A 25251-nucleotide genomic window follows, 5' to 3' on the forward strand; every position below is an offset into this window, starting at 1 on the left:
CCACTTGTCCTTTTTTTGTAAAGTAGTAGAACATCAAATAATTTCGGAAAACAATAATTCGTAACAGATCAGCTAAACAACGCCTTCGGGCAGATTTTCATGAGATAAGAGCTTTATGCTGTCTCTAAACTTCTTTTCCCTTACTTTTGTATTCAAACCAAAGTCAATAACAGTAATATACAAACAAAATTTTACTGTCGAAAAAATAAAATATGATTTCTAGGTTTTCATTTGTCTACTCATTCTTATCTCTTTCCCTTATCAAAGGGTAAGGGCAACTAGGTAAGGGAAGTTCAGTAAAGTAGGAGCGAAACCAAAGTTAAAGATAGAAATGAAGGATAACCTAAACAGAATTGTAAATATCTGTCCAAAATGTTTTTGTTTCAGATGACTTAAATTACAATAAATGAGTTCAAAACAATTTTGGAATAAAAAAAACCTCCTTTTCATTCAACAAGAACTTATCAACACCTCTGATAATGTTCGTTTCTGATAATGATGTTTGTTTCGTTATTCGTTCTTCATGCGAGAAAACGTGGCTATCATTTGACATATTATGTAATAAGGACGAACCATTATTTCACCATTCCATTCGATGCAACTGGGGTTACACATTCACCTCACCTTCATACATTCCCAATTGATGCACTCGTATGTATCGTGGTAAAGCTCAGTAATCTTGTCTCTACAAAATATTTACATAAGTTCTTTTTTTTTGCTGGAAAAAGTTTGCTTTTTTGTAACACTTAGCTGGTGAAATGTGCTGCATTTAGGGAACAAGATACTTTGGTCAACATTTCACATTTTTCCCATTTTTTGTTTTGTAGAAAGTATTTTGGGAATTTGTTTTCGTAACGATCGCGGAACAACATTTCATTAACTGAAGCCAAAATTAGAAAATTTGACTGAATGCCTTGTGTAGCAACATCGCTCACCGTGCTTGAACAGATGAAGCAAACATGTTACTCCTTATTGATTGCAATACCTTGAAACATATTAAATGCGCCTAACAGTATGCAATGGGCATAACATGAAATGCACATTAAATAATTTTGAGATAATTGAAAAGAAGCAAAATTAGACGTAAACATATCGCATTAAATTTTACTACCAACTATGTCGCGTTTGTAGCGTATTTGAAACTGCTTTCTACGATTTTTAACATGGCTGCATCTGTCCAAAAACAAAAGTTTCCCATAATAAAAATGTCCGATTTTTCTATTCAATCGTTTTACAAATATATTTAAAAGATATATAAAACTCATTATGTAACAACTCGTTCCCAGCCATGCAGTTAATCCCCTTCCAAAGTTTTGATACATCGCACCTTCTCCTGCATCTTATCCAACCCCTATCAATCACTCAGCCTTCCCACCCCCGTTGTTTGTCAATTTGCTCACCATGATTTTGATTATTACTATTTCAATTCGTTCCCACGTTGCTTGCCTGTTTGATTTGTTTGTGTTAGAAAATATAACCCATACCGTAGCATCCAGGATTCCACCGCTGCGCTTAGCTGTAATTGACCAAATCCAACGTAGAAAGGGAAGACCGTTCATCCCCATCCGTCCGGCACACGTTTCAACTGTCGGTAAGGAAAAGCTTCTTGTGTTCGTCCGGTCCACCGCCGTTCATGGTCGTAGTGGTGCCGAGCACGGCACCGGAAATAAACGATGGATGCCCATCGAGTAGGGCAACACCACCACCGCCGCTACTGCTTCCGGCACTTAGCGCACCGACCACCCCGTCCCGGCCATGCTCATCGTTCGGGATCGAAAAGTGCCGATAGGAAATGAATTCGGGCTGATGTGGCTGCTGCTGACGCTTGGCCGCTTCCAGTCGTTGCTTCTTAATCTTCAACCACCCGAGCACGGATATGAGCACGATGAAGACAACGATGCCGAGACAGCAGCCAACGATCAGGCCTAGCCGTCGCGTCAGGATCGAGTGGATGATGCTGCGCCCGGACATACCGTCCGCTTCGGCGAGCGGGTTCGGTCCGATCGCATCCAGTGTGCGAACTTCCGTGCAACGGGACGTCGGTGTATCCATCATGAGCGAGAGCAACGTGTTCGAGAGGGACGCGTCCAGATCGCCGGCTGCGTAACCACTGTGCACGGCCGAACCGCTGTTGAGGATCTGGTTTTGCAGCTGGTTTGACTGGTTGAGCAAACTGTTGATGTCACTATGGTGCGTTAGCCAACTACCCAAACCTAGGACACAGATCAAGTAGCGTGTGTTTGAGGACAATCGATTCAGTTTGGCCGAATTTGAAGACCGATTCATCGTTTTGCCGCGTATCTGCGTTATGTAGGGAACGAGAAACATTAGAAAGATATATAAAAACATTGATAAAATAGCACATTGATTTCATAGTCATTTCATATAAAGTGTTAGAATAAGTTTCCAAAAAATTGACTGTGTTTAATTCTATAACCTACGTTTCAATTAAAAATTTCATCTTGTCTTGTAAAACATTTAATATCATAGTGTGGTGTATAATTAACATAACTTCAGGGGTCTGCTCTACCGCAATGCTTAACAAACTATTATATACTGTTGCAATCATTAAACTTTCTTTGTTATTAAAAAAAAAATCTTGCAAATCTCAAATCACTTTTCCAATCGTAACAATTTAATAATTTACATTGTCTTCCATTTTACATAACCGTAGACGTTTTATCTTATGCGTTGCTATCCAATTTGAATAGTTTGTTCCTTTTAAAATCGTTGTTGTTATTACTTAAATAAGCTATTCCTCTTTAAAACCAAGATGTCTCCGTCAGTTAAATCTTTTACCTATCTTCTTACACTGTAAGCAAAATTAAAAACACTCCCACCATCATACCCAACAGCTAGTGCAACATTTTTTAATAAACCCTATCAACACATGCCAAAGTCTACTTACGTCCTCGACCGTGTCCAGTGAATGGTAGATGATGTGGTACCCGTGGAGACCAGAGTGTTCCCTGCTCTGCCATGACACCAGCACCGAGTACGGCTGTATGTCCTGGATGGCGATCTTGAGAATGAGCGGCACGTCGCAAAACTCTTGCGGCTCCATCGTCAATAACAGCTTGCCCTGCACCTCGGCCGGCTGTTCGCAACGCACGTTGTCGTAACCACGAGCCCACTTCCTGTGGTCGCTCAACCACTCCCACAGTTCCTGCGTATCGCACGAGCAAATGAGCGGATTATCTGCAATGGGATGAAACAGAAGTTGAATAGTAAATACCATTCCGTGAACGTTCACCCTACATTCAGGACCCTTCACCACACGGCACGGAACAGTTTCCCAATTGGCAGTAAAAGTGTCACCAAAGCAGTGGAAAACTTTTTGCAACTTACAGGTTCGCTTTCATCCTTTTCCTCTGTTGATTGTACCACCACCCGGCATCTACACCGTTTCCACTAATGAACGGCTCATAATCGTAATCGTTAGCAGAAATCGAAAAATCAAAATGTCCAACGACATTAGCGTCAGCTGGGCAACCAAAAACTCTGATTGGGTATCGCAAAAACTCCAATCAAACTTCGCTACTATAAGATGCCCCGGCGGGAGTGAACAAACCTTCAGGCGAAACTGCAATGAAGTGGACGATAAATATTTATGATAAACCATCAATTCATTTATTTTACTTTAGCCGATCTTATTCGGATTGGTTTGATGGCGACAGAACCCAACGCCAGCAGGAAGTTCGGAAACAGCAACCACTTTAACACTACCAAGTAGATCCAAGACAGAATTCAGCCCACCCCTGTTGGTGGAGTAGTAAACTATTTCGGTTACGTTTCTTTGTGGTTTTTCATCGTAACAACAGGTTCGTCATTTTGTGGGTGCCTTTTACCAAAAGATCCTCTTTTCTCAGAACACGTACAGACTAGCCCGTTGTTTTATGTAGCGGCAGAGGAAGTGGCAGCAAACAGAAAAGAGTAAAACTTTATTTCGACAAAACCAAACACCGAAAGTAGCCCGAACGTATGCGAACGGCGGCTGGGTGTGGCTCAACCCGATTAGCCATCTACCTGTTGCATCATGGATGCTTTAGTGTCGGGGTGTCCTTTCCGTTTATCATCATGAACATATGCCCGGGGGCAATCAAATCGATTAGCTAAGCAACCGTCCGGCTGGAGGAGCTTGTGGAGTAAGATTGCGTAGGAGTCACTGACTAAACTCACCACATCGACGGATGCACCATCAAGGAGGAAGTTTCTCAAGTGAAAAGCGATTTTATGAATGGGTTAGATGCTTCGCAATTGGTGTGACAGGTCATCGGTTAGGCTCTGGGTAAGAGCGAGTGTCTGATGTACGCTATGATTTTGTCTGTGATAGATACAATTCAATGGTTTTTTACCTGATCGGAACTGCTTTATTTGGAATTGTGCGACTTTCGCTAACAAACTCACCTGACTATTGGTAGTCACGTGTAACTTAATAACAACATCTTGTAATAATGACATATTATTAGAAACTATTGGAAACAGAATCAAAGGCAATGAGCATAACTATTATTATAATAAGAGCATTTATAACATTAAACACGTCCATTAGTATTAAAAAGAAGAGTTTGTTTCGAAAATTCCATAACTTCGTGCGTAATTTCAGCCAAATGTGGTGGTCTTTGCTAGAGTTATTGCTATAGTAATAATAAGCATGTTGTTGAGAATTCAAATAAATTATCAGTTAGAATTGCCCTTTTCAATTTTGTGCGAACAGTCAGTCAATTTGTCGAAGTCATAATTCGTTTCCAAAGGATATTTCGATTGAAAAAAAAAACTAAAAACCAAAAGCAATATACTCTTAAATCCAGTTCAATTCTTCAATATTTTAAAAATGTCTAGAACTGTTCCGAAAGGTATAAAAAATAATAAGCATCAAGCACCGACGGAATAGTAGCCGAAGTGATCAAAAGTGAACGTGCGGAGTGGAAAATAATATTCAATCGGATTATTTCTGAAGTATGGGATAGTGAATTAACGCCTTGTGATTGGAATCTTGGTATCATGTACCCTATTGGAATCCCGGCCAATCTTACCAGATTAGTACAAATGACAGTAACCAAAGTCACATGCCAGGTGATGGAGGATGGAACTCACAGGGCTCTTTGTCTTTTTACAAAGGATTAAACAAGCGGCGAAAAACCTCGAGATAGAGTTTTACGAAGTAAAAAAACAAACTGCTGGTGACACCACCGGTGGCCCTGCTAAGAAACCCTAACTTAGACTGGGATGACGTACAGACCACACATAACCACACACTCAAAGTCCTTTCAGGTGTACAGCGCTCAACCGTGACCAGTTTAGAGAACTTCTGTAGCAGGCCATTACCGCGATGCGGTTGTAATATGGTAGTAAGTTAGTAAGTAAGTAAGTAAATTAGCTCTTTCTGTACTTTTTTAAATATTACACATCTTTTCAAACATTTCACAATCAACTTACCTTCTAGTCGTAATTGCTGCAGATGTGTTTCGAGTGGCTTCAACGCACGGAGTGGTGCATACTCGAAGTAGTTTTTGCGCAGATCAAGCGTGGTCAAAGCACGCAACGTGCGGAACGCATCAGACGCTACCGTCACTAGTCGGTTACCATTGAGATACAGCTCCTGCAACGCTCCCAAATGTCTCAGAGCGTTCTTTTGAATGCGCTCGAGCTGATTGGCGGAAGCGTCGAGTACGCGCAGCTTGTGGAGGTCTTGCGCGAACTCGTCCAGCTCACGGATACTGTTAGTGGAGAGGTTTAACGTTTCGAGCAATCGTAAACCCTGCAGACGTTCCTTTGGTAGTAGTTCGAGCTCGTTCAAGCTCAAATCGAGTAGTTGTAGGCTGGCAAGCGCAACGAACGCACCGGGTGATATGCGATTGATTCGGTTATGCGACAGGTGTAACCTTTGTACGGCTGGGTAAAGCTCAAAGTCTTTACTCGTTACGATCGACAGATTCGTACGGCTGATGATGAGCTCGCGCAGGTGTGGAAATCGTTGCTGATCTCCATCTGCTGTGATGCGTTGAAGTGGATTACCGGTCAGATTCAGCCAGGCAAGTCGTGCGAGAGAGGCTTCGGACAGGGCCAGGTTGGGTATGCGTCCGAACCGGTTAAGCGAAAGGTCAATACGCTGCAGACTGACCGAGTGTTTGAAAAAGTTCTCTGGTAGTGCAAGCAATAGATTACCGCTTAGGTCAAGCGTATCCAGATGAGGCAACGTGTCGACGGTGAAGCCCCCCAGCGTGGTGATACTGTTCGCGTGCAGATCAAGTGTACGTAGGTTTGGCAAACCACTGAGCTTGTAAAAATCTATAGCGGTTAGCTGGTTCCGGGACAATGTCAACACCTCCAGAGTAGAGACGTTCAAAAGCGCCAGATGCGGGAAGTCTACGAGTCGATTCCCGTGCAAACGTAGCTCCTTGAAGACGTGTAAACCAGTAAACGACCCGCGGCGTAGTACGCGAATATCATTCTCACTTAAATCCAACCGCACAAGGTTGACGTTGCGCTGCAGAAGCGCCGTAGGTAGATCACCGATAGCACATCTCGCCAGCTCCAACACTTGCAGTGATGCTAACCGCTCCAGCAAACCTTCCCTCACTAGCGAGAAATTGTTGGCGGCGAGACGCAACGTACGCACCGGACTTGCATCGAGGTGGCGTAACTCGCTGGCAGGCAAGAAGTTCTCTTCCAGCATTAACTCAGCCAAATTCGATAGACCTCGGAATGCCCCAGGTTCGAGCCGCGTTAGGTTACAACCACGCAGATTTACACTGCTCACAGGCAATCCAGGCTGCAGTGAGTCCGCACCGAGCGTTTGCAGGTTGTTATAGCTGAGATCCAGTGTTCGCAATCCTCGCAGCGTACCGAAAACGTTGGCCCTTAGCGCACCTAGCATATTGTGTGACAGATATAGCTCCTCCAACTCTATTAATCCTTTAAACAACTCTGGTAACAGATCACTCAACCGGTTCCACGATAAATCGAGTAGCTTGAGACATGTGAGCGCATCAAACGTACCCGCCTCAAGAGCTAGGAGCGAGTTATTTCTCAGATAGAGCTTTTCTAGGTGTACTGTCTCGGCAAATAGGAGTCGATCCAGCGCACGGAGCTGATTGTTCTCCAACCACACCATCTGAACACTCGTCTGTCCGCGGAATGCTTGGGCATGCAGGTGTTTCAGTGCATTCCCACTGAGCTGTATAGAGAGCAATGCCGATTCGCTCACGCTCTGCAACTCATCCGGCACCGTGTCACCTTTCGTGCTGATCAACTTACCGTGTGTCGTCACCGCCATCAGGGGTGAGTGAGCCGGTGGATGCGGCGGCCCACCGGCAAACACTGCATCCAACTCCTCCAACGCGTTCTCCTGTAGGTTAACGTACTGCAGCTGCGGGCAACCCCTCAATGCACCACGTTCAATTACACGCAGCTCATTGTTCTGCAGGTGCAGCTCCATAAGATCGGTAGCGGGTGCAAACAGGGCGGCACGTATCTGTCGCAAACGGTTCCCATTGAGGCGCAGCTCACGTAGCTTTATCTGTCGTCGAAACAGTCGCTCGTCTAGCTCGAGCAGTGCGTTTGCATCCAGAGCTAGTGATGTTAGCTCGGGCGTCGATTCGAAAAACCGTACCGGTATTTTCTCCAACAGGTTATGGCTCAAAAATAGTTGCTCTAAGTTTGCGAGCGAGGCAAGTGCGTCACCGTCGAGTCGTTGCAGCGCGTTGTGCTCGAGGTATAGTACCTTCACACCGGTGGAGTTTGCGAAACAATCGTCCGTCAGCTCGAGTAGATTGTTTTCGCTCAGGAAGACCTCCCGCAAAACCGGTAGATTCGCAAATACACCGCTCACTAAGTGAACGTGGTTGCGGCTCAGATCCACCGTATGCAGGCGTCGATTGCCAGCAAACACATCCGGATCGAGATAAACGATCCGGTTGTGGCTGAGATCCAACGATTGCAGCTCGTGCAACGACACGAACGCGTCTCGGTGCACCGTTTCGATGAAGTTGTTGTACAGCGAGAGCGTCTTCAGGTACGGAAAAGCTCCGAAAATGTCCGCATACAGTTCGACGAAGTTGTTAAGGCTTAAATCAAGGAACGAGAGTGACCCAAACCGTGAATAACTGTCGTCCGGTTCCAGCGATGTAATCTCGTTCATAGAAAGTCGCACCAGCCGCAAGTTTTCTAGCTGACGTAACGCCATTGTCGGAAACTGACGTAACCGGTTCTCGGACAAATCCAACTCGGCCAATGATTCTTCCAGCCCTGTGAGTGCGTTCGTGGGTATCCGGTCGATTTGGTTACCTTTAAGATTAAGCTTCACCAGGTGTAAGCCATGAAACGCGTAATCATCAAGAGTTGTGATCTCGTTCGCATCCAGATCCAGCACCAACAGCTTTTTAAGGCCTACGATCGCTTTCGACGGAACCTGCGTGGGGAGGATGATTGTTATTAAAAAACTCGAAATATTTTAGATATCCAAATATAATGACAACTCTTGAATCAAACCTCTACAAAACACTCTACAAACTTAAAAATGCTTCATTCTTATCTGGAAAAGTAACACCTGATAATATGCAAATCAATGCAAATATTTCACACACTTTATTACGTATTTATTTAATTCGCTTTTTTGTGATGAAATAATGTATTCATGAATATAAACTTCAGCAAATAAAACCTGAACACTAGAGCAGTATATTTTCAATATTTCATATAAAATACATACATGTGTCAATTTTCCGTTGATGATGCTCAGACTCTCCAGATGCGAACGTAACGGCAGCAAGCTGTTCTGCTTCAGTTGTTGCAAACTCGAGTGAGAGAATTGCAGGTGTCGTATGCTGACGTTTGCGCTTACCAACGGTTCCGAACCCATCCCGACGCCTGTTGACCCAGAGCCTTGGAACAGGTCGACCGTCAACGTCTTCACGGAACGGTCAAAGTCATACACGGACAGGGACTGTATCGGAGACGAGATGACTTGCAGTGTCGAGCGCAAGGCCGCGAACGTGATGCCTGGGCACTCCAGAAAGATGCCTGCAGGCAATAAAGAATCAATGGGAATAATAAGAATGGAATGCTTTGGTGCCCTGAAGAAGCGGTTCTGCTAAATTTTTGATGAACTATTTACAGGCAGCGTAAGATTTACTTCTGCTTTCGGGCTGCAAGGGATACGAGATACGATACGATACGATAGGGATACGATGGCACTACGAGATGAGTGCAAATTACCGCCCGGAAGCACAGGAAGCAGAGGAATGGTTGAATAATGAGCGGAAACAAGCGAAGGGTAATAGCGACCCGAGTGGCACGGGGGAAAACCTCATTTTCCTGGCAGATGAGAATTTCCTTTGCCACAGCTGGCGATTATGGCGATTATTGCCACAGCCTTTCCGTAGAGCGATAGCATACATGCGATGACTTTTCTAACTGCCCTGAATCTATGCAACCAGCTGTACGCCAAAGAGGATAGTGACACCGATGGCGCCTGTGCGTATGCAAGCGCACTGTGTTGAAGTGTAGAGTGCGGGAGAGTAATAAAAAATACATAGCACATCCGTTCCGTGTTGCTAGGCATGTTCGATTCACTTCATCCACAAGCCCTCTTTATACACTGGGATTTCTCCTCCTATGGAGACCTTCCAAACCCCCCCCCCCCCCCCCCCCCCCCTTTTTTGAAACCGTATCTGCTCATCACGCCTCATCATACGAATGTTGGTACAGGCTTCGAAATGAAATTATTACGTGACTGTATACGAAAGAGCCTGTGGAGACGGGAGTTGAGTGGAGGTGTCTATCTGGCAGAAAGCATTGCCCAGGGTTATGAAATGCTCGGCAGAAGACATCGAGCCAGTCATCGTCTTGAATACCACCGGTCTAGGAAGCCTCGATAGACGAAGCCTCAACATAAGATTGCGGCAATGTTGCCCGCCCCTTACCGAACCAAACACACCGGAAAACGCACCATCCGGGGATTCCAAACCGACCAGAAATCAGTCAAGGATGAACTATGACATATATGACCGCATGTCCGATCGGGGGTTGATACACACTGCGGTGCTCCGAAGGGCAGTGCCGTACCGAGACCCTAAAACTTTACCAAATGCACGAAAGAAACAAGCTTTCGGAAAGGTCGGTACAACGACACGATTTGAGCATCAACATCACACAACCATTACCGGTTTGTCGCCGACGTACTCATAATCTCGCTCCTGCGTGCGATGAAGCGATTTCTCTACCAGGCTGACGGTTATGACGAAAACCTTTACCGCCTTTGTGTAGAAGGCAAACAAAATGTCGGTTTAGCAATAGGGCTCACGGAATTTTCCGGTCTGCATACAGACAGCATGAATGTGTTGCTTTTTGAAAATTGAAACAAGCTACGAACGAATAATCTCGGAATTGTTATGTTTCATGCTACTAGCTACATGCTCTTGCCTTTCGCACGATATGCATCCTTTCCCAGCAAGCCGAGGAAACGAACCACACTTCCGTTCGGGGTTTGCTAAACCTTAAGCCGAAGGCGAAGAGTAATTTGCTCGCGTCAATGTTCATCTTGTACTTTCGTTTACTCTGCTCTCACAGGCCTACTCCATCGATGATCATACCCTAAACTAAGCAAAACCGGCATCGGTAATGCTAACTGTCCTGAAACAACAGAACTGGCATTGATTTAGGTAGTGTTGAGGCTGTGCAATTTTCGGTTTAAAGTAGTTAAGAAAGACTTAAACTCACAATGTACGACTGGCAAATATCGGAACTAGAACGTACACTTACCAGGTTTAAACATGCTCTTATGTATGGAAACTGTTTAATGATTTTAGTTCACAAACAGTATCTTAAGTAACCTGTTGTCTCAAAACCAAAGCAACTCGATCGGCTAAAATTATGAATTTCTGTGCAAAAATTCAAATAACAACACTGTCTAATTTTCAACCGTACATTCTTGACTCTAATTCCCTTCTTCTTAAGACCATAATTTGCTTCGATTTCAACTACTCACTAGCTATTAAGCAACATTCAAGCTAAACCTCAATTACCTTAAACCCTAATTACCCACATACCAATTCTTTTGCAAACTATTAAAAAGCTATCAGAATTAGACCGGTATGCAAAGAGAATCATAACTTCTTTTCCTTCTTTATCGGCACAACTACCTCAAGAGGTTTAGGCCTGCTATTTCTGGCTTTCTTTGACTTTGTTTACCCGTAGCTGGATAGTCAGTCCTACGTAAGAGGGATTGGTCCGGATAGGATTTTGGTCCGGTCCGTTCGTGTGAAGACCGGCCCTACTACCATCATGCCACCGGGCCGTCAGAATCATAACTTACCATCCTCAAACTTGTAGCAGGGACAGGCAGAACTTTCCGCAAAGCTCGGGCATTCGATATCATTCACGGCGTACATCGAGGCCGGGCCAGCTTGCTGCCGACCCTTGGACGATGAGTCGGACGCACCGCCACGGAACCGGGTTATTCCACCGCCCGAGCTGCGCAACTGCAGCTCCTCCATCTGACCGCTGTCAATGAGCTGCACCAGTAACACGAACGTCACCACTAGCAATCGGCGCCAGGTGGCGCTACTGTACACCTGCCACAAACGCATCGCTTCACAATACACTCACACGTTGCCAGATGCAACTGCACGATCTTTACCACAAACCATGCACGATTGAACCGGGTGGCTTTGGCAGGCGGGCCTACAATTGCTGGGCATTCCGGGCTTAGGCTTGGTAATGGCCGACCGAAGCTAGCGATGACCCACGAGGATACAAGGTTTTTTTTTGGTTAAAACACGCACTATTACACACACAAAACACTACATACGCTGGACAATGTTTTTAAACTTAAATTATAGAACACTTCTTTCGACGTAGGGGTTTTCAAATTAACGGAACCGAAGGATAGAATCTGGAATGACACAACAAATAATGCACATTTAGTTCATTGGTATGCAATGAGTTTATATTTGTATCACATGCGGAAAGTTAGAATTGCAACTTTACCCAAAATCAAAATTTTTTTTAACGAAAATAAATCCATCGGACGTTCAAAAAAATGATAAACTATTTGTATGGAATGAGAAATAATATCATTAAACCCGTTACATCAAATAGATTTGTACCATGCCAAGCAACGGTGCTTGGGGATAAATTCCGACAAATTAGTTCCCGTGTCTGGAGTAGGTGATAAAAAGCTAAACCACTTCACCATTCGAAGCGTTGTTTCCCAGAACGCAAGAGCCATCATCGCAACCGCACGAAACAGCACGCCACATTAAACCAACAGTTTCCGGCTGGGCTGTGTAGCCTAGGGCTCATGGGGAGGAGTAGGAAACCTTCGCGCTTGTTAACCTTCCGGCCAACAAAAGCTTATTCCAACCGATGTAGAACTATGACCGACTATTTTCCGCTACGATGCGTGCTCCTTGCTGCATGACCAATGTTAAAATAGGAAAAAGAAAGAAATCTACTGCTCCGTTACTTTTTACGTGCTTATGCTCCTGCATTTCCCACCACGATAGCGGGTTAGATGCTGTTTTATGAGTTTTGCGGATTTTTTCAACGAAAAGTAATAATTTTTCGCTCGTCTTTCACTAGTTTATTTTGGAATGAATTTTACACAACAAATATTGTACACTAGCTTTCACGAACCACGACGTATAAAATTTGGATCATGAAATCTAAACTTTGAATTGTTCAGTCGATGTCATCAAATTAAATTTGATATTTTGTCGGATAAAACAGTTTCCTCTGTACATATATTTTATGCTTTTACTGCGATTAATGTAAGTTTAAAAAAAAAGAAACGCACAAGTACACTGTTTAGGTCCATCCTAACGAATTCCTAGAAATCTTTAATATAAATATGAATTACTAACCATACCGCTTTCCACGCCGAAGGATAAAGATTTCCTTCGTGTTCTCTGTTTTTTTGATTGATGATCCATTCCGTCCAACCGTTTGTTTGAACCTGTTTGTCTTTGTTTGAACATTTTACCGCTCACTATTCCTTCATGATCAAAATTGACCGCTGAGCGGATGTGAACATGAAGGCAACAAGTATACTACGTAGTAATTTGCCAGCCGACGAGCAACGCTCGCAGGCCGACAACAGTCAACAGATGAAATATTTTGTTGACATACAATTGTAAAGAAACAGTAATAAATTACACGCATAAACACGAATTGTTTCAAAACAATAAACCGACTACATCGAACTTACACACATCTTTTACTTTCGACATGGAGATCCCTTGTTTCTTGTGGCATTATAGTAATTTTTCTTAATAACTACTTATTAAGTGTATTATAATAAAACAGTTGAAAACAAAGAAAATCCCCTTCGTAAAGAAAGGATTATCCATAGTAATCACAAAAGAAAAGTTACATCGAACGCCTCCTCCAATAGGAGACCTCCCTTATCAAATGGTCCCAAGGCACCAAGGGTCCACATTGTTTGCCTTTATTGGAAAATGTAATCTACTATATTCTGGCATAAACTTGCTTATGAAACATCCACCAGTAGTACCGAAATAAAGTCGCTTGAAGTTTTCAATAAATTATGCCAATTTCAATGAACGACTTACCCTTTGCCATGCATACGAAACAGCTCACTGTTTGCTCTCTGTTATCGCAAAAAAATCTTCAACCTGGCTCCGCTTTTGTCTATCTTTGTTGCCGCTTAATTCTCTACTTTTGTCTGCGTTGTACATACCCCTGTGTGGATGTACATATTCCCACTTTTCTACTCGTGGAAGAGCGCCCGAAATAAAAGCATCCGCGTAATTGAAGGACCAGCAATATAGGAGTATGAAGAAAACCCAAACCAACACAAGTTCGCTCAACTTCTCGCGCTACGTGCGATATGCGAAAGCGTGGCTGCTAAGCAGGAAAAGTAAAAAAAACAAGCCATTCTTCACAAAAGCACGCAGCACCAAATTAGGACAAGCCCTTCGGGAAGGAGCCCTCTCCATCATTCATCGTGCGGGCAAGAAACGCTTGATTGGTGTGCCACTTGCTTTGGTCGTGCGAACAGTGTACCGAAACCAACGGTTCGTCTCGATTTTATTTATTTTATTCTATCCTCCATTGCCGACCCCCAACCACCCAATCGTACGCTCCAAAATTCTGAATAAAGCTTTTGTGTGGCAATTGAATAGCTGAGCAGTTGCCTGGTCTGATGAGGTCTTTTCGTACACAGAAGGTGGAGGCATTTCAAGCGCTCCCAGGCGGCCGGTTCTTTTTCATACTTTCTACTGCTAGGGATTTTACAATACAACTAGTAAAATGAGAAAACCAGACCATACCGAGCATCGGAAACCGTCTTCCTATCGGTTGGAATTTACTGTGCCGAACCGGCAAAATTAATTTGTTCTCGTGCAATTTTTGGCAAAATTTCCACAGTTTTTTTTTTTATTTTGGTGCGTGGGTTCATCTATTTCGGGAGGCATAAAGCTGATTTTCCTACAAAAATAAAACTAGACCCAGGTCAAGAGATCACACAATGTTATCGAATTTTCTGCTCCACAAACCAGACCTGTTTAGGTACAGAGGCACAACCAACACAAGCGCAAAATCATACTACGCTGGTCGTTTATCACAGTGTGAAACTGTACCGCACGCAATACTGCAATGCTCGATTTTCATCTTATGCGTTATATTGTACCACATTAGTTTCACTGTTATAACCATATAAATACATGCTGCATGCCGATGCTGCAAAAGAAAATCATCCGCTCGCTCGCTACAAAATCTTTTGCCCACCAGTGACTCGCAAACGTTAAATAAATAAATAGCACTGCCTGCACACATTACTGCCATCCTGGCAGTAGGCACCATACCCACATTTCATCAAATATGCATATTATTTCCAACAGAGCACACAGCAAAACTTATCACACATCCTTCCACGCCATGTCAAGGGAACAATGGTGAAACGTTGAGCAAAGGTTCTGGTCTCCAAACTAGCGAAAGGGAGGGTTTTGTTTGTCTGCAACTGTATGTGTGTGTGTGTGTGTGTATGTGAGTATATGTGTGTAAGAGAGAAAGAGAAAAAGCACCAAGTCGAAGAGGAAACCGTAAAAAAACACCTCCACTAACACGAGCAAGATAAAAACGTTCGGGAGAGACGCACTTAAGACGTTGTAAATTTTAATAAAACCCATTTGTCTAGCAAAACACGCACCCCACGGGTACGGTTTTAGCCGGAAGGTTGCTTCAAACGAGTAAGGTGAGCAAAAATTCCAGCACTCAAAAGCATTGGCACGACCAAACGATGGGTTTGCTTCAATATTAAGATCCGCGTACGGTTTAGTTTGTATCGAAGCTTTCCGTGCCGTTCCCTGATGTGCTAACCGCTCTTCAAACTAACGCACAGCATAGGAGGAGGAATGAAACACATCATTTCTCTAGCATCGTTTATAAAAGATTTTGTTTGATGTATTTTTGTTTCCTTCGTTTATGAATGACACTGCAGGAAAATAGCTGGTTCAATCCAGTGCTTTCCAGTGGTACCCCGGTGGGAACGATATTTTATCTGTTGACCTGCTTTCCATTGCCAAAGTATTTCGAATGCAGCAGTGTGGTATGATCCGTGTTACCAACTTCGTAGATTTTTTTTCGTAGTAAAATTTATTCTTTTTGATTGCTTTATTAAAAACAAATTGTTACAAGCAAAGGTACTTCCGATTAGTTTTGTACACGATATTAGCTTTGAATCAATGCTGGAGAACTAGCACCTCGACGGTAGCCAAGGAAAATGTAGGTTTTTCCTGTGTTTACACTGTGCCTCAAGGAGCTAAAGATCCAAACAAAAAAATTAAATTATATTATATTTCCGATCAGAATCACCCTAAAAAAATGTTTCTTTAAAGCAAACCAACAGTACCCAAGAATCAAGAACATGCTGCTTTAGACTGAACGATTAAACGATTGCATTTGAATATCAAACGTTCTTTGCTTCAAAAAGAACACTCAGTTGCGCTTAAGATCAATAGAAACTCATTACTGGAAACATTCCTATCCGAGTTTGAAGATGCGTGGAGAACAAAACCATACTACTTTTATTTTCATTTCTTTAGCAAACGAAAAAGAGAAAGGTTAGCTTGTTCCTGTTACCATTGCTATTGCAAACCTCTTTAAAAGGTGGGGAGGGGAGGGTCTAGCACATACAAACGAAATTCGATTTGCGTGGGCCGGAACTTCGGAAACAGTCTACCTTGAGGGGTTATGAAACAAAGACACGTGGTTTGGGTCATTTTCCTTTCGCAGCCCGGCTTTTGTTTGCTTTGTTGCTTCCACAGTAGTTTTCCATGCTTATCCCGAGCCGCAAACCATTAATTAATGTAATTGATGATAATCCGAAACCGAAATCAAGAGGAACCTCTGGATCTTGCTGGTCTAAAACCTACGCATTAGTGAAAGCTCAATCTCGTTTGTCGTTAGGATAGCATTCAACTGCTCGCATTTCCCGCGCTTCCCGCGCACACACTCAAACGGGACCCTTTTATACCTGCTCCGGAGATCTATCTTTGTCCTCCTTCTGTCTCCCACCCCCTACCTCTTCTCCTCAACATCCTTTCAAAAAGAAAGTATAATACTTCTTCGTATACCATCCAGCTAATCAGCCCCAAATTTACTCTCAAGCTTTACCTCTTTCCTTATGCGGAACTTTCAGGAACAAAGCCACTCAATACAGTCATTAGGATAGATGGATGATGCGAGAAAAAGGCTCCGTATTCTTGACGACGCTACTAATCTATCGAGCTTCTTCTATATCATAGTCTACACCGCGCACCGGGAATCATTGGTACGATGCCTGTCCTACATACTGTCACCAAATGGTAACGTTTGTTAGCAAGTTGCGAACAATCAATCAACCGATCGTGACATACACCACTCACGATAAGAAATGATCGGAAAAAGGAAGACGATAAAGATAGACAACCAATGAATACTATGGTGTAACGAGCGTAACGTGTAATATATTTCACATTTTTTAAGGATATTATTTATTTGACATGTGATTATGTTGTATTGCCAAGTATAAATTTATCAATTTGATGTATCTACTCAATTGCGAAACAATCATAAGTAATATAATTATAGTAACTAAAATAACATTTATATACTGTAAAAATACGCCTAAACTACGGAAAACAAGGATTTATATCGTTAAGTTTCATATATTCAACAGAAAAGTAAAAACCATGCTCAAAGATTAAACGTAACCTTTCAGAAATCAAGCTGATGAACGTTTAAACTGATAATGTTACCATCGAAAAGAATTCTCGAGAAACTTCTCACAGAACGAAAGAATGCACAGAAATGAATTAAATGAAGAACCCAATAAAAAAATGAATCACCCACTTCAATCCACGCTCATTACGATCGAACCGTAACCGAACAGAGAGTATTTCTTATTACCGGCATATATACGTTTGCAAAAACAAACCCACAAGCAGCTTTAATTCCAGACGCAACGGCACCAGCCACTAATGAAAACTTCCTTAGTACCATGCTGCTTTCCTTCCCTTGCAAAACGTCATCGCAAAGGATGGATCTGATGCTACACTCACCACACCTGAATCGAACGGTGGATCCTGCTCGATTCGATGGATAATCGCATGTTCAAAAAGGTATGCGCTTCATTGCACAACCTCACACACAGACATACGCTTAGTTACTGGTGGAAAAGACGAATGGAAAGGAAATTATCCTGTCGAGAAGAAAAATTTATAATACCAGCGAAACAGGAAAGCGATCCACTACAGCGTACATACCCTTTTTTGGTGGGCAAAGGAGTTTAGGCAAGGAGGTGGCTTGTGGAGGGATGCGATCAGACAAGCAACCCGGTGTGGGGTTCGCCACGGTTGAAGGAATAAACTTCATCACCGTATATTTGCAAGCGACTTCAAACGAAACGCAACACCGAAAAGAACAAACGGAATGAATAAAAAGGAACGTGATGCGATCGACTGCCGCCAGGAACGGAATCGAAACGGTGCAGGGTGAACGCTCGATTCACTCGCTCGCTCGCACTCTGCTGATTACTTGGTGATTTTCCGTTCCCGTTGTTTGGGAAACAGATAGTAAGAGTGAGAAAGAATGGTGCGTGTGAAAAGAAAAAAAATTAAAACACACTCACAAAGAAGAATCTCCAAGCTCCGGAGTTCACCTTTTCCCGATCATGCTGGCGGTAAAATGCTGTTTGTAAAGCTGTAGATGGTGAAAAGGCAATGCACAGGAGAAAAATGAAGAACAGAGGAGTCATTGGAAAAGAGCGCCCTGGGGTAGGAAGAAAATATAACCTAGCGCCGGACAAATACGAATGGATAAATAAATTATGTTTTCATTTTCCTCGTTTGTCAAATGCCACGACCGAGAATGATGAGAAGCAGAAAATGGAAACAACAAAACAAAGCATCGAGCGGGTTGATGGAAAGGTGTGCGATGCAGAGGTATGGAAAAGCACAGATATCATAGTACTGGTCCAGAGCTCGAAATACCAGTTACATTCCGATAACGGAGTGTCTTCCACTCCCTCCAGTCAAGTCCGGCTAGTGTGAATGTTCGAAATCGCACAAAATCCTGGTCACGGCACTAACGAATAAAAATCGCTTCAGGTGTGTAGCAGTAGATTTTATATTTTTTTTTCTTGTTTTTTAAGAAAAATATTCATGCTTCTTCTATTTTCATATCATATTTTCACACTTATTTTTCCTTATCTAACAAGTTCTCGTCATCGAGTTGATTTTTTCAATCATCTGTCCTGCTACAAAATGCTCACACAGGTCACACCGGTCCCAGCGTTTATTATACCCTCATACGATGCACCCGACGTTTTGCAATGCTTAGGGAGCAGTGTTGTGTTACTGGAAGAGTGTTATATTGAATTATTTTCAGCATGCTACGCTTTACCCTCAGGTTCTTGGTAACTGAAATGAACTCCGGAAACGTTCCACGGGAAAAATTGCCGGTGTGCACCCAGAGGGCACCCTCGAGGGCTTAATTTTACGATACTCATTGATACATCCCTACAGATCCGAGAAGTTGGAATTGAATTACTCCTTGTGTGGACACTTTAGTGAAACAGTTTTATACACACGTTCACCGCTTCAAAATGCTACAGTTACATATACATATTACATATTACAGTTCCAGCATGTAGCTTTCCTTTATCCTAAGATTATCCACTCAAAAGTTTCACTTCAAATAAATTAGTCAAAATGCACACAACATCCACCGCACCACAAAAGCCCACCCCAAATGCTTTCCAACAATGGCAGTGCATCCCAATCGAAACATACTCCCGGAATGCGCATACGAATAGATATATGTACAACCTTACCGCATCCTTTTGCGCGTGCCGGCTGCACAATTCAAACCATCCCTTTATCCTGCCGACATTCCGATCCGGCACACGACCGCCTTGTGATGTGAGTGCGCGCGTGTGCGTGTTTGTCTCTGTTGCGGTTTGCTTCAATAAATTGTACCCGGCGACATTTATCAACCCAATGCAGGTTTCGCTACAACGGCAAAAGCCATTTTCCATCCCCTTGCAGACATTTTCATTTCGAGGTTTTGTTTCTACCCGTTCTATGAATTCGTTTCGTATCTGCATAGAAGAAAACTGTAATAGGAAAGATTTGCTTGAACGATGGTTGAAGTGAGCTGCATGAAAAAAAACAATGCAAGAAGAACCGTTTTCCTTGAAACCGCTAAGAAAAAACAGAGATTCTCCACTTTGAAAGCGGACATTTGATCCTGATGCATATTACTTTAATATGTTGTTGTTGAAGTTTAATGAGTATGAAACGATTTTTTTCGTAATTTGTTATCGTTACTTTTCTGATAGTATCACTTTGTCGCTCCAAAGGAACCATTATTGCTCATGCGTTAGTCTGGCACGCGTACACATATAACGCTGTGCATAATATACACCTACTTCTTCTAAACTCTTGATATATCCCACAATTTTCTCCCAGGTTCGTTTCTTAACCTTTGATAAAGATTTAAAGAAATTCACACACACACATACTTACGACACGCTTCCTACCCATAACTCTTTTGCCGGTTGCCGTGATTTGCCATTCCGCTTTCTCCACCCACCACCCAACCCACACCTTCCTATTAATTTGGTCCAACCCGTGGGAAAATGAGTGGTTTCACAAGCAGAACGATAAGAGCAGGGGTGTAAAATTTATTATCTCCCCCCCCCCCCCCCACCCTCCCCCATCTCCCGTTCGCTAAGGGTGACACTCATACGAACGGTTGACTGGTGAAAACGCTGCTGAAAAAGCTAGTGGAAATCCCGAATCTCATTACGTGATGCGAGCGGGAAATATGTTGCCTAACGTTCCTTTCCTTGCGTCGCCACCCTAGGCATCTTATCATCCACACTTTGCTTTGTTATTATTACGGGGTTGTGTTTTTTCCTTATTTCTCGAGTAAAGGAAAATAAAGACATTCTCAGTTTCTTTAATAATGTTTAAAGACGCTACTACTTCTAGAGTTCCGTGTAAATATGCCAGAATTTGACAGCCCTTTTAAACAAAGGTAGTTGCCTGTCCGTTCACTCACTCGTTCTTTTCTCTATCATTTTTCATACTAGCAATTGTTGCTGATACCTTCCTTATTGCGTTTCGTGCAAGATCAACTTAATTTGTATTGTGTGTTTTTTTAATCTGCCTACATTCTTCTTTGTACGCGTTGCTGCCCAATTTTTCGCTTTAGTACACTGGAGGCAATTATAAGAAAGCTAAGAGGGAAATTGTGTCACTAGGTTTTGCTCCTGGTGCGTCTGGTGTTAAAGTGGATATTCACATGGAACTTTTTACCCTCGTTCATGCGCTTCAACTTTTTTTCTTTCCTTTAATGAGAGCTTTTCATTCGAAATAGAGCAGGCGGGAAACCTGGGAACGGAAAAATGTGGACGGAACACTCGTGATAGGCAAGTCTAGCGCCCATGGCGACCGGTTGCGTAAGGCCTGGCTGGAAATGTTAATATCAGTCTGGCGGAGTAGCTATTTTCCTTTCGCTTTCCCGCACATTTACCATGGGAAAGGGCTCTTGCGTAGCCCGGACAAGCAAGCAGCAGGGCGGAAACGCTATTACAAATGAAAATTTAATCCGCATTTAATGAAACGTGTGCGGCTGTGTGTCGATAGTACAGTGCCACTGTAAGGCAAACCTTTACATATCAGCCATTTCCGAACTCCAAGCCACTGATCCAAACACGACAAATGACACCAATTTCGTCCCATGGCACAGATATTAGGCGTGGTTATATATGAGTATGGGAGACGATGCGACGCGATGGTACAATTAGTGCAACCTACTGTTAAAGTCTAAAAATATCTCGACAATCATATTTCATTATTTAGGAAGCGTACCGATGAAAAGCTGTACCAGCTCAGCGCAAAAAACGCTTACCGATGTGTGAATGATCCATGTTATTCGTACCAAAATAAATAAACAGCAAGCGAATTAGAACAGAATTTAATGGAAAGGTAAAATTAAATGAAGTAAATGAACCATCCAGTATAATCCTGATAAAAATATATTTATATAATGTATAAATGTATGGTAAAATGTTCATAATGGTGAGTAAAGTAAACAAATTCATTTATTTGTGGGAAAATATATAACGTTACTTATTTTTCTTCCACAAACGATGTTTTATTTGCAATCCAATTTAAGCGTGTTTTCCCCAGGATTATTCATACTTTACAATAATCAAATTTCAGTAACTTCTTTTTTTAATTCTTTACCACAACCGAGTGGTGTAATATAGCGTGTAACATAGCACGTAATTTTATATATGAAGTAGTCTTAAAACTTTGTCATAAACATTAAGGAAGGATTTATAAATTTACTTGACATTATTTTTGTGTATCTAGTAATTGAACAGAATTCAAAGAAGATGTTAAAGATTATTTTAACTGTGAAAATTTAAACCATTACTTAATAATGTTCAAAATCTGGACAAAAGTTTAAGCAGATAACATATTTTAATCAAATTGGAAGCTTTTTCTAAATTTGTCGATATTACTTATATTACGATATTACTTTATTACCTGTTAACTTGATTTTCAACCCAGAGAATCAATGTTGCGGTGTTGTATCATTATTTTTTCTTTGATTGCTTAAATTCAATTGTTTTAGGCAAGCAACGCAGCAATTGAAATAGTTTGTTTTAGCACAATGTAATGGTTATACAATATTATAGGCATATCTTAATGCTGTCTATAAAAACTCCATAAAACAAAGCTTAAAAATAAATATGTGACTGAAAAACTAGTCAACAAAATGACTAAACCAGCTAATAAGTATAAAGAATTGTTTCCTCTCTGTGATGTTTGCTTAGATCAAAGCAAAGGTGTCTTAAGCACCTTCAAGCTGTCAGGCAAATGCTTTGGTAACATCAACACTCAGTTCCTTCCTTGACAGGATGGCAGATTGCTAGCTAGGATCTATCCTCCTGATAGCTTATATTTCATACCATCAACAGCATTCGGGAAAACATTCTTCCGACCTTTTAAGATCACACCGTTTCCAAACGATCTTCAAACATCACACCCGCTGGAACGTCATCAGAATGAAATGAGATATTAGCAAACCGAGAGCAACAGAGTTTTCATACCCATTTTTCCCAACGATTTTTGCGTGTGTTCAATCTTTTGGTTCCAACCCAAAAAACCTCCCTCCAGCCTCGGTTCGGTTTAGTGTCCAATAGTCGTCACATGCTTGTCACTTGGGTTTTAGGTTGGTCGTTCTGTTACCGCTCTGCAACCATTTGGTATCCTTGAGAAACACATTCCCACACACTACCATACCATTGCAGTAATTTAATTCACCAAACAACACCAAAACCCCCGAGACGAACATCGCCGACCTCATCTGCTTTCAACCGTTCCCCTTCATTTCGTTTGGCTTCCGGAACCAATCAGCTCGGGAAACAAAGCTCAATCGCTCACTCAAAAAATGGTGAAAACACAAAACAAAACTACAAAACAAGAACATAATAAAAACGACAACGAACCAAACAAAAGCAAACACGCGTACACACGCTGAACTTGCTATCGAACCGAAAGCCGGGTGACCCTTAAAATAGTGACCTTTTAAGAATTCGGTTTCCGAATCAAGCCGTGAGATAGGAGCAAACTACATGGCTAAGCACAATGAAGCTAAAGCTTCGGTGCGTCCGAGTATTCTTTCACATCTTAGTTCCGACACCATAATCCCAGCTAGCAGATCTCTAACGGCGACACTCTGAGCCGACCTCCCTACCTTTTCAAGGGTTATTAAGGCTCATCCATCCGAACCCATATCGCACCAACCCCCGTAGATCCATAAGGATTCAAACAGCATCAAGATCTAGACCAGCTAAGACAAGAATACAACCAAAAAGGGAAAAAATTAAAGTTGATTCAAATAACTGCCAACCTTCATTGCTAGGGAAACCCTCCAACAGAGTATGCTTGCTCTTGCTCACCCTGTCACTCACCGTTTGAAATGGTGTTTGGAGTTTAGTTTCCTATCACTCCCCCCTCTAAACCTTCTTTCATTTCCCTTACCGCCCTCGCACAGCGTACGGATTTCTGAAGAGAGTCAAACAGAAGAAAGCCGTCAGCGTTCGATGTTCACGCCATCTTATACTGCCGGCAGGCGAAAACTGAAAACCTACCAGGCAAAAGACAACGAATGGTGATTCTGAATCCGACTTCCACCCATTTTTGTTGTCCAATTTTGGTTTGAGGTGCTACAAGCCCTTTTTTCTGGCCCTGGCTGATTGTAGTTTTGTCGCCACTGTCCCATCAACCGGGTTGGTCGAGCATCGGCCAACCGTTCGTGCGTATGTTTTTTGTTTGCTATTTTGTACACTTCATTTCATTTCGTTTTTCAACATTCCTTTTCCAGAGTTTTGGCGTTACGTGCTTTGTTTTGTAAATGCTTCGTTGACACTGGTCAAACAATGTGCCTATGGCGGTGTCAGGATGATATTTTCCAAATTTTCCTTTTTTGTAATTCACGCAACACGCTGCGCGATTTGGTTTGCATCAGTGTTAGTATATTCGGTTTTTATTTTATTTCCTTTTGTTGTTCAAAAATTGTATAAACAAACTAGCAAACAAAACCTAGGAAACTCTGGAAACGGGCATTGAGATTACCGTTCATTAGGTTCAATTTTTCAAATATCTTTTGTATTTTTGGCGTGAATTTACAGCTAACCATTCGTGCTTCGCTAAAACATCCCATTCGCATTCCGAACCAGTGTTGAACCAGCTATCATGTCCCTATAATGTTTCTGATTATAAAGGGACTTAAAAGATAACACATTCATTTTAATTTATCTTTTACATTTTACTTTGTTTTGTATACCAGGACATAGAAATTTTTTTCTTGGAAAGTATAAATCTAATTTTTTGAATTTGTTTATGACTATAATGTTGGTCTCTTCCGAAATGTTCCTGCCATAAAAATGGCAACACAACATCGTATTTATACATACATCACTTCATATAAGGAGTTTTTTAGCTGATTAACTCCTTGTAACAGTAAAGCTGGTGTTATGTACTCGCCAGAATGTAATCAAAATGATTGACTTTCGTGGCAATCAAGATCGAGGAGATTAAACGCGAATTCTTTTCTCTACAAAACACCCTTTGCTAAAGTATGCTTGCATCAGCTTTTCGAACTCGTCAGCTACACGTTCCGGGATGGATGCTATAAAAAGAAACCCATTGGAGTACGACAGCTCCAGAATAAGAAATTCTTGATCAGAACGTAAATTGCTTCACAGCATGCCGGTCCGTTTGCTTGTCAAAACATCAAATCTTACCCCCAAACTCGTCCCAATCGGTTTTCTGCCGGAATTGCAAACAAAAATCTCTAGCTGCCTCCAGCTAGCATTTTTCGCTCGTGCCATTTTCCTTTACGACCGATTATCGGATCGGTTTGCCATCTTATCACTAATGACGGTGCCGGGTTCCGGTTAAAATGGGTTGTATGGCCCATTGCTGCAACGCGCTGGAACTCAATTACTCGCGGAGGGTCAATACGGAAAGGAAGCTTTTGTTTGCATTTGAATCCACTTCAGCGGAATCTATCAGTGGGTAAATTGGTAAAAATGAAAACACCAAACCTTCCTTCTTTACCCAATATCGGTTGGATACATCAATAGCAACAAAAAAAATACGATTACTGAAAGAGAAAGACCCAATGGAAGGATTGTTTTTGCGAACCTCAGGAGATTTTGCAACT

General features: G+C 42.3%; 1 protein-coding gene across 1 annotated transcript; it reads right to left on the minus strand.

The window, feature by feature from the left end:
* Window positions 1-1581: 1581 nt before the first annotated feature.
* LOC128708209 (protein artichoke) lies at window positions 1582-11591 on the minus strand. The gene is made up of 5 exons (XM_053803206.1): window positions 11318-11591; window positions 8714-9024; window positions 5440-8413; window positions 2909-3198; window positions 1582-2301 (listed from the first exon to the last, which is right to left on the minus strand). The coding sequence occupies exons 1-5, from the start codon at window positions 11589-11591 to the stop codon at window positions 1582-1584; spliced, it is 4569 nt and encodes a 1522-aa protein (XP_053659181.1).
* Window positions 11592-25251: the final 13660 nt, after the last annotated feature.

This window comes from Anopheles marshallii, chromosome X, assembly GCF_943734725.1.
Source record: "Anopheles marshallii chromosome X, idAnoMarsDA_429_01, whole genome shotgun sequence".
Lineage (NCBI taxonomy): Eukaryota > Metazoa > Arthropoda > Insecta > Diptera > Culicidae > Anopheles > Anopheles marshallii.

Excerpts from the sequence above, each read along its gene's own strand:
- LOC128708209 (XM_053803206.1), bottom strand. The coding sequence starts at position 11,591 with ATGCGTTTGTGGCAGGTGTACAGTAGCGCCACCTGGCGCCGATTGCTA. Across the intron at positions 9,025-11,317 it reads CTGCTACAAGTTTGAGGATG|GCATCTTTCTGGAGTGCCCA; the intron begins GTAAGTTATGAT and ends TATTGCCTGCAG. Across the intron at positions 2,302-2,908 it reads CACTGGACACGGTCGAGGAC|ATACGCGGCAAAACGATGAA; the intron begins GTAAGTAGACTT and ends TACATAACGCAG.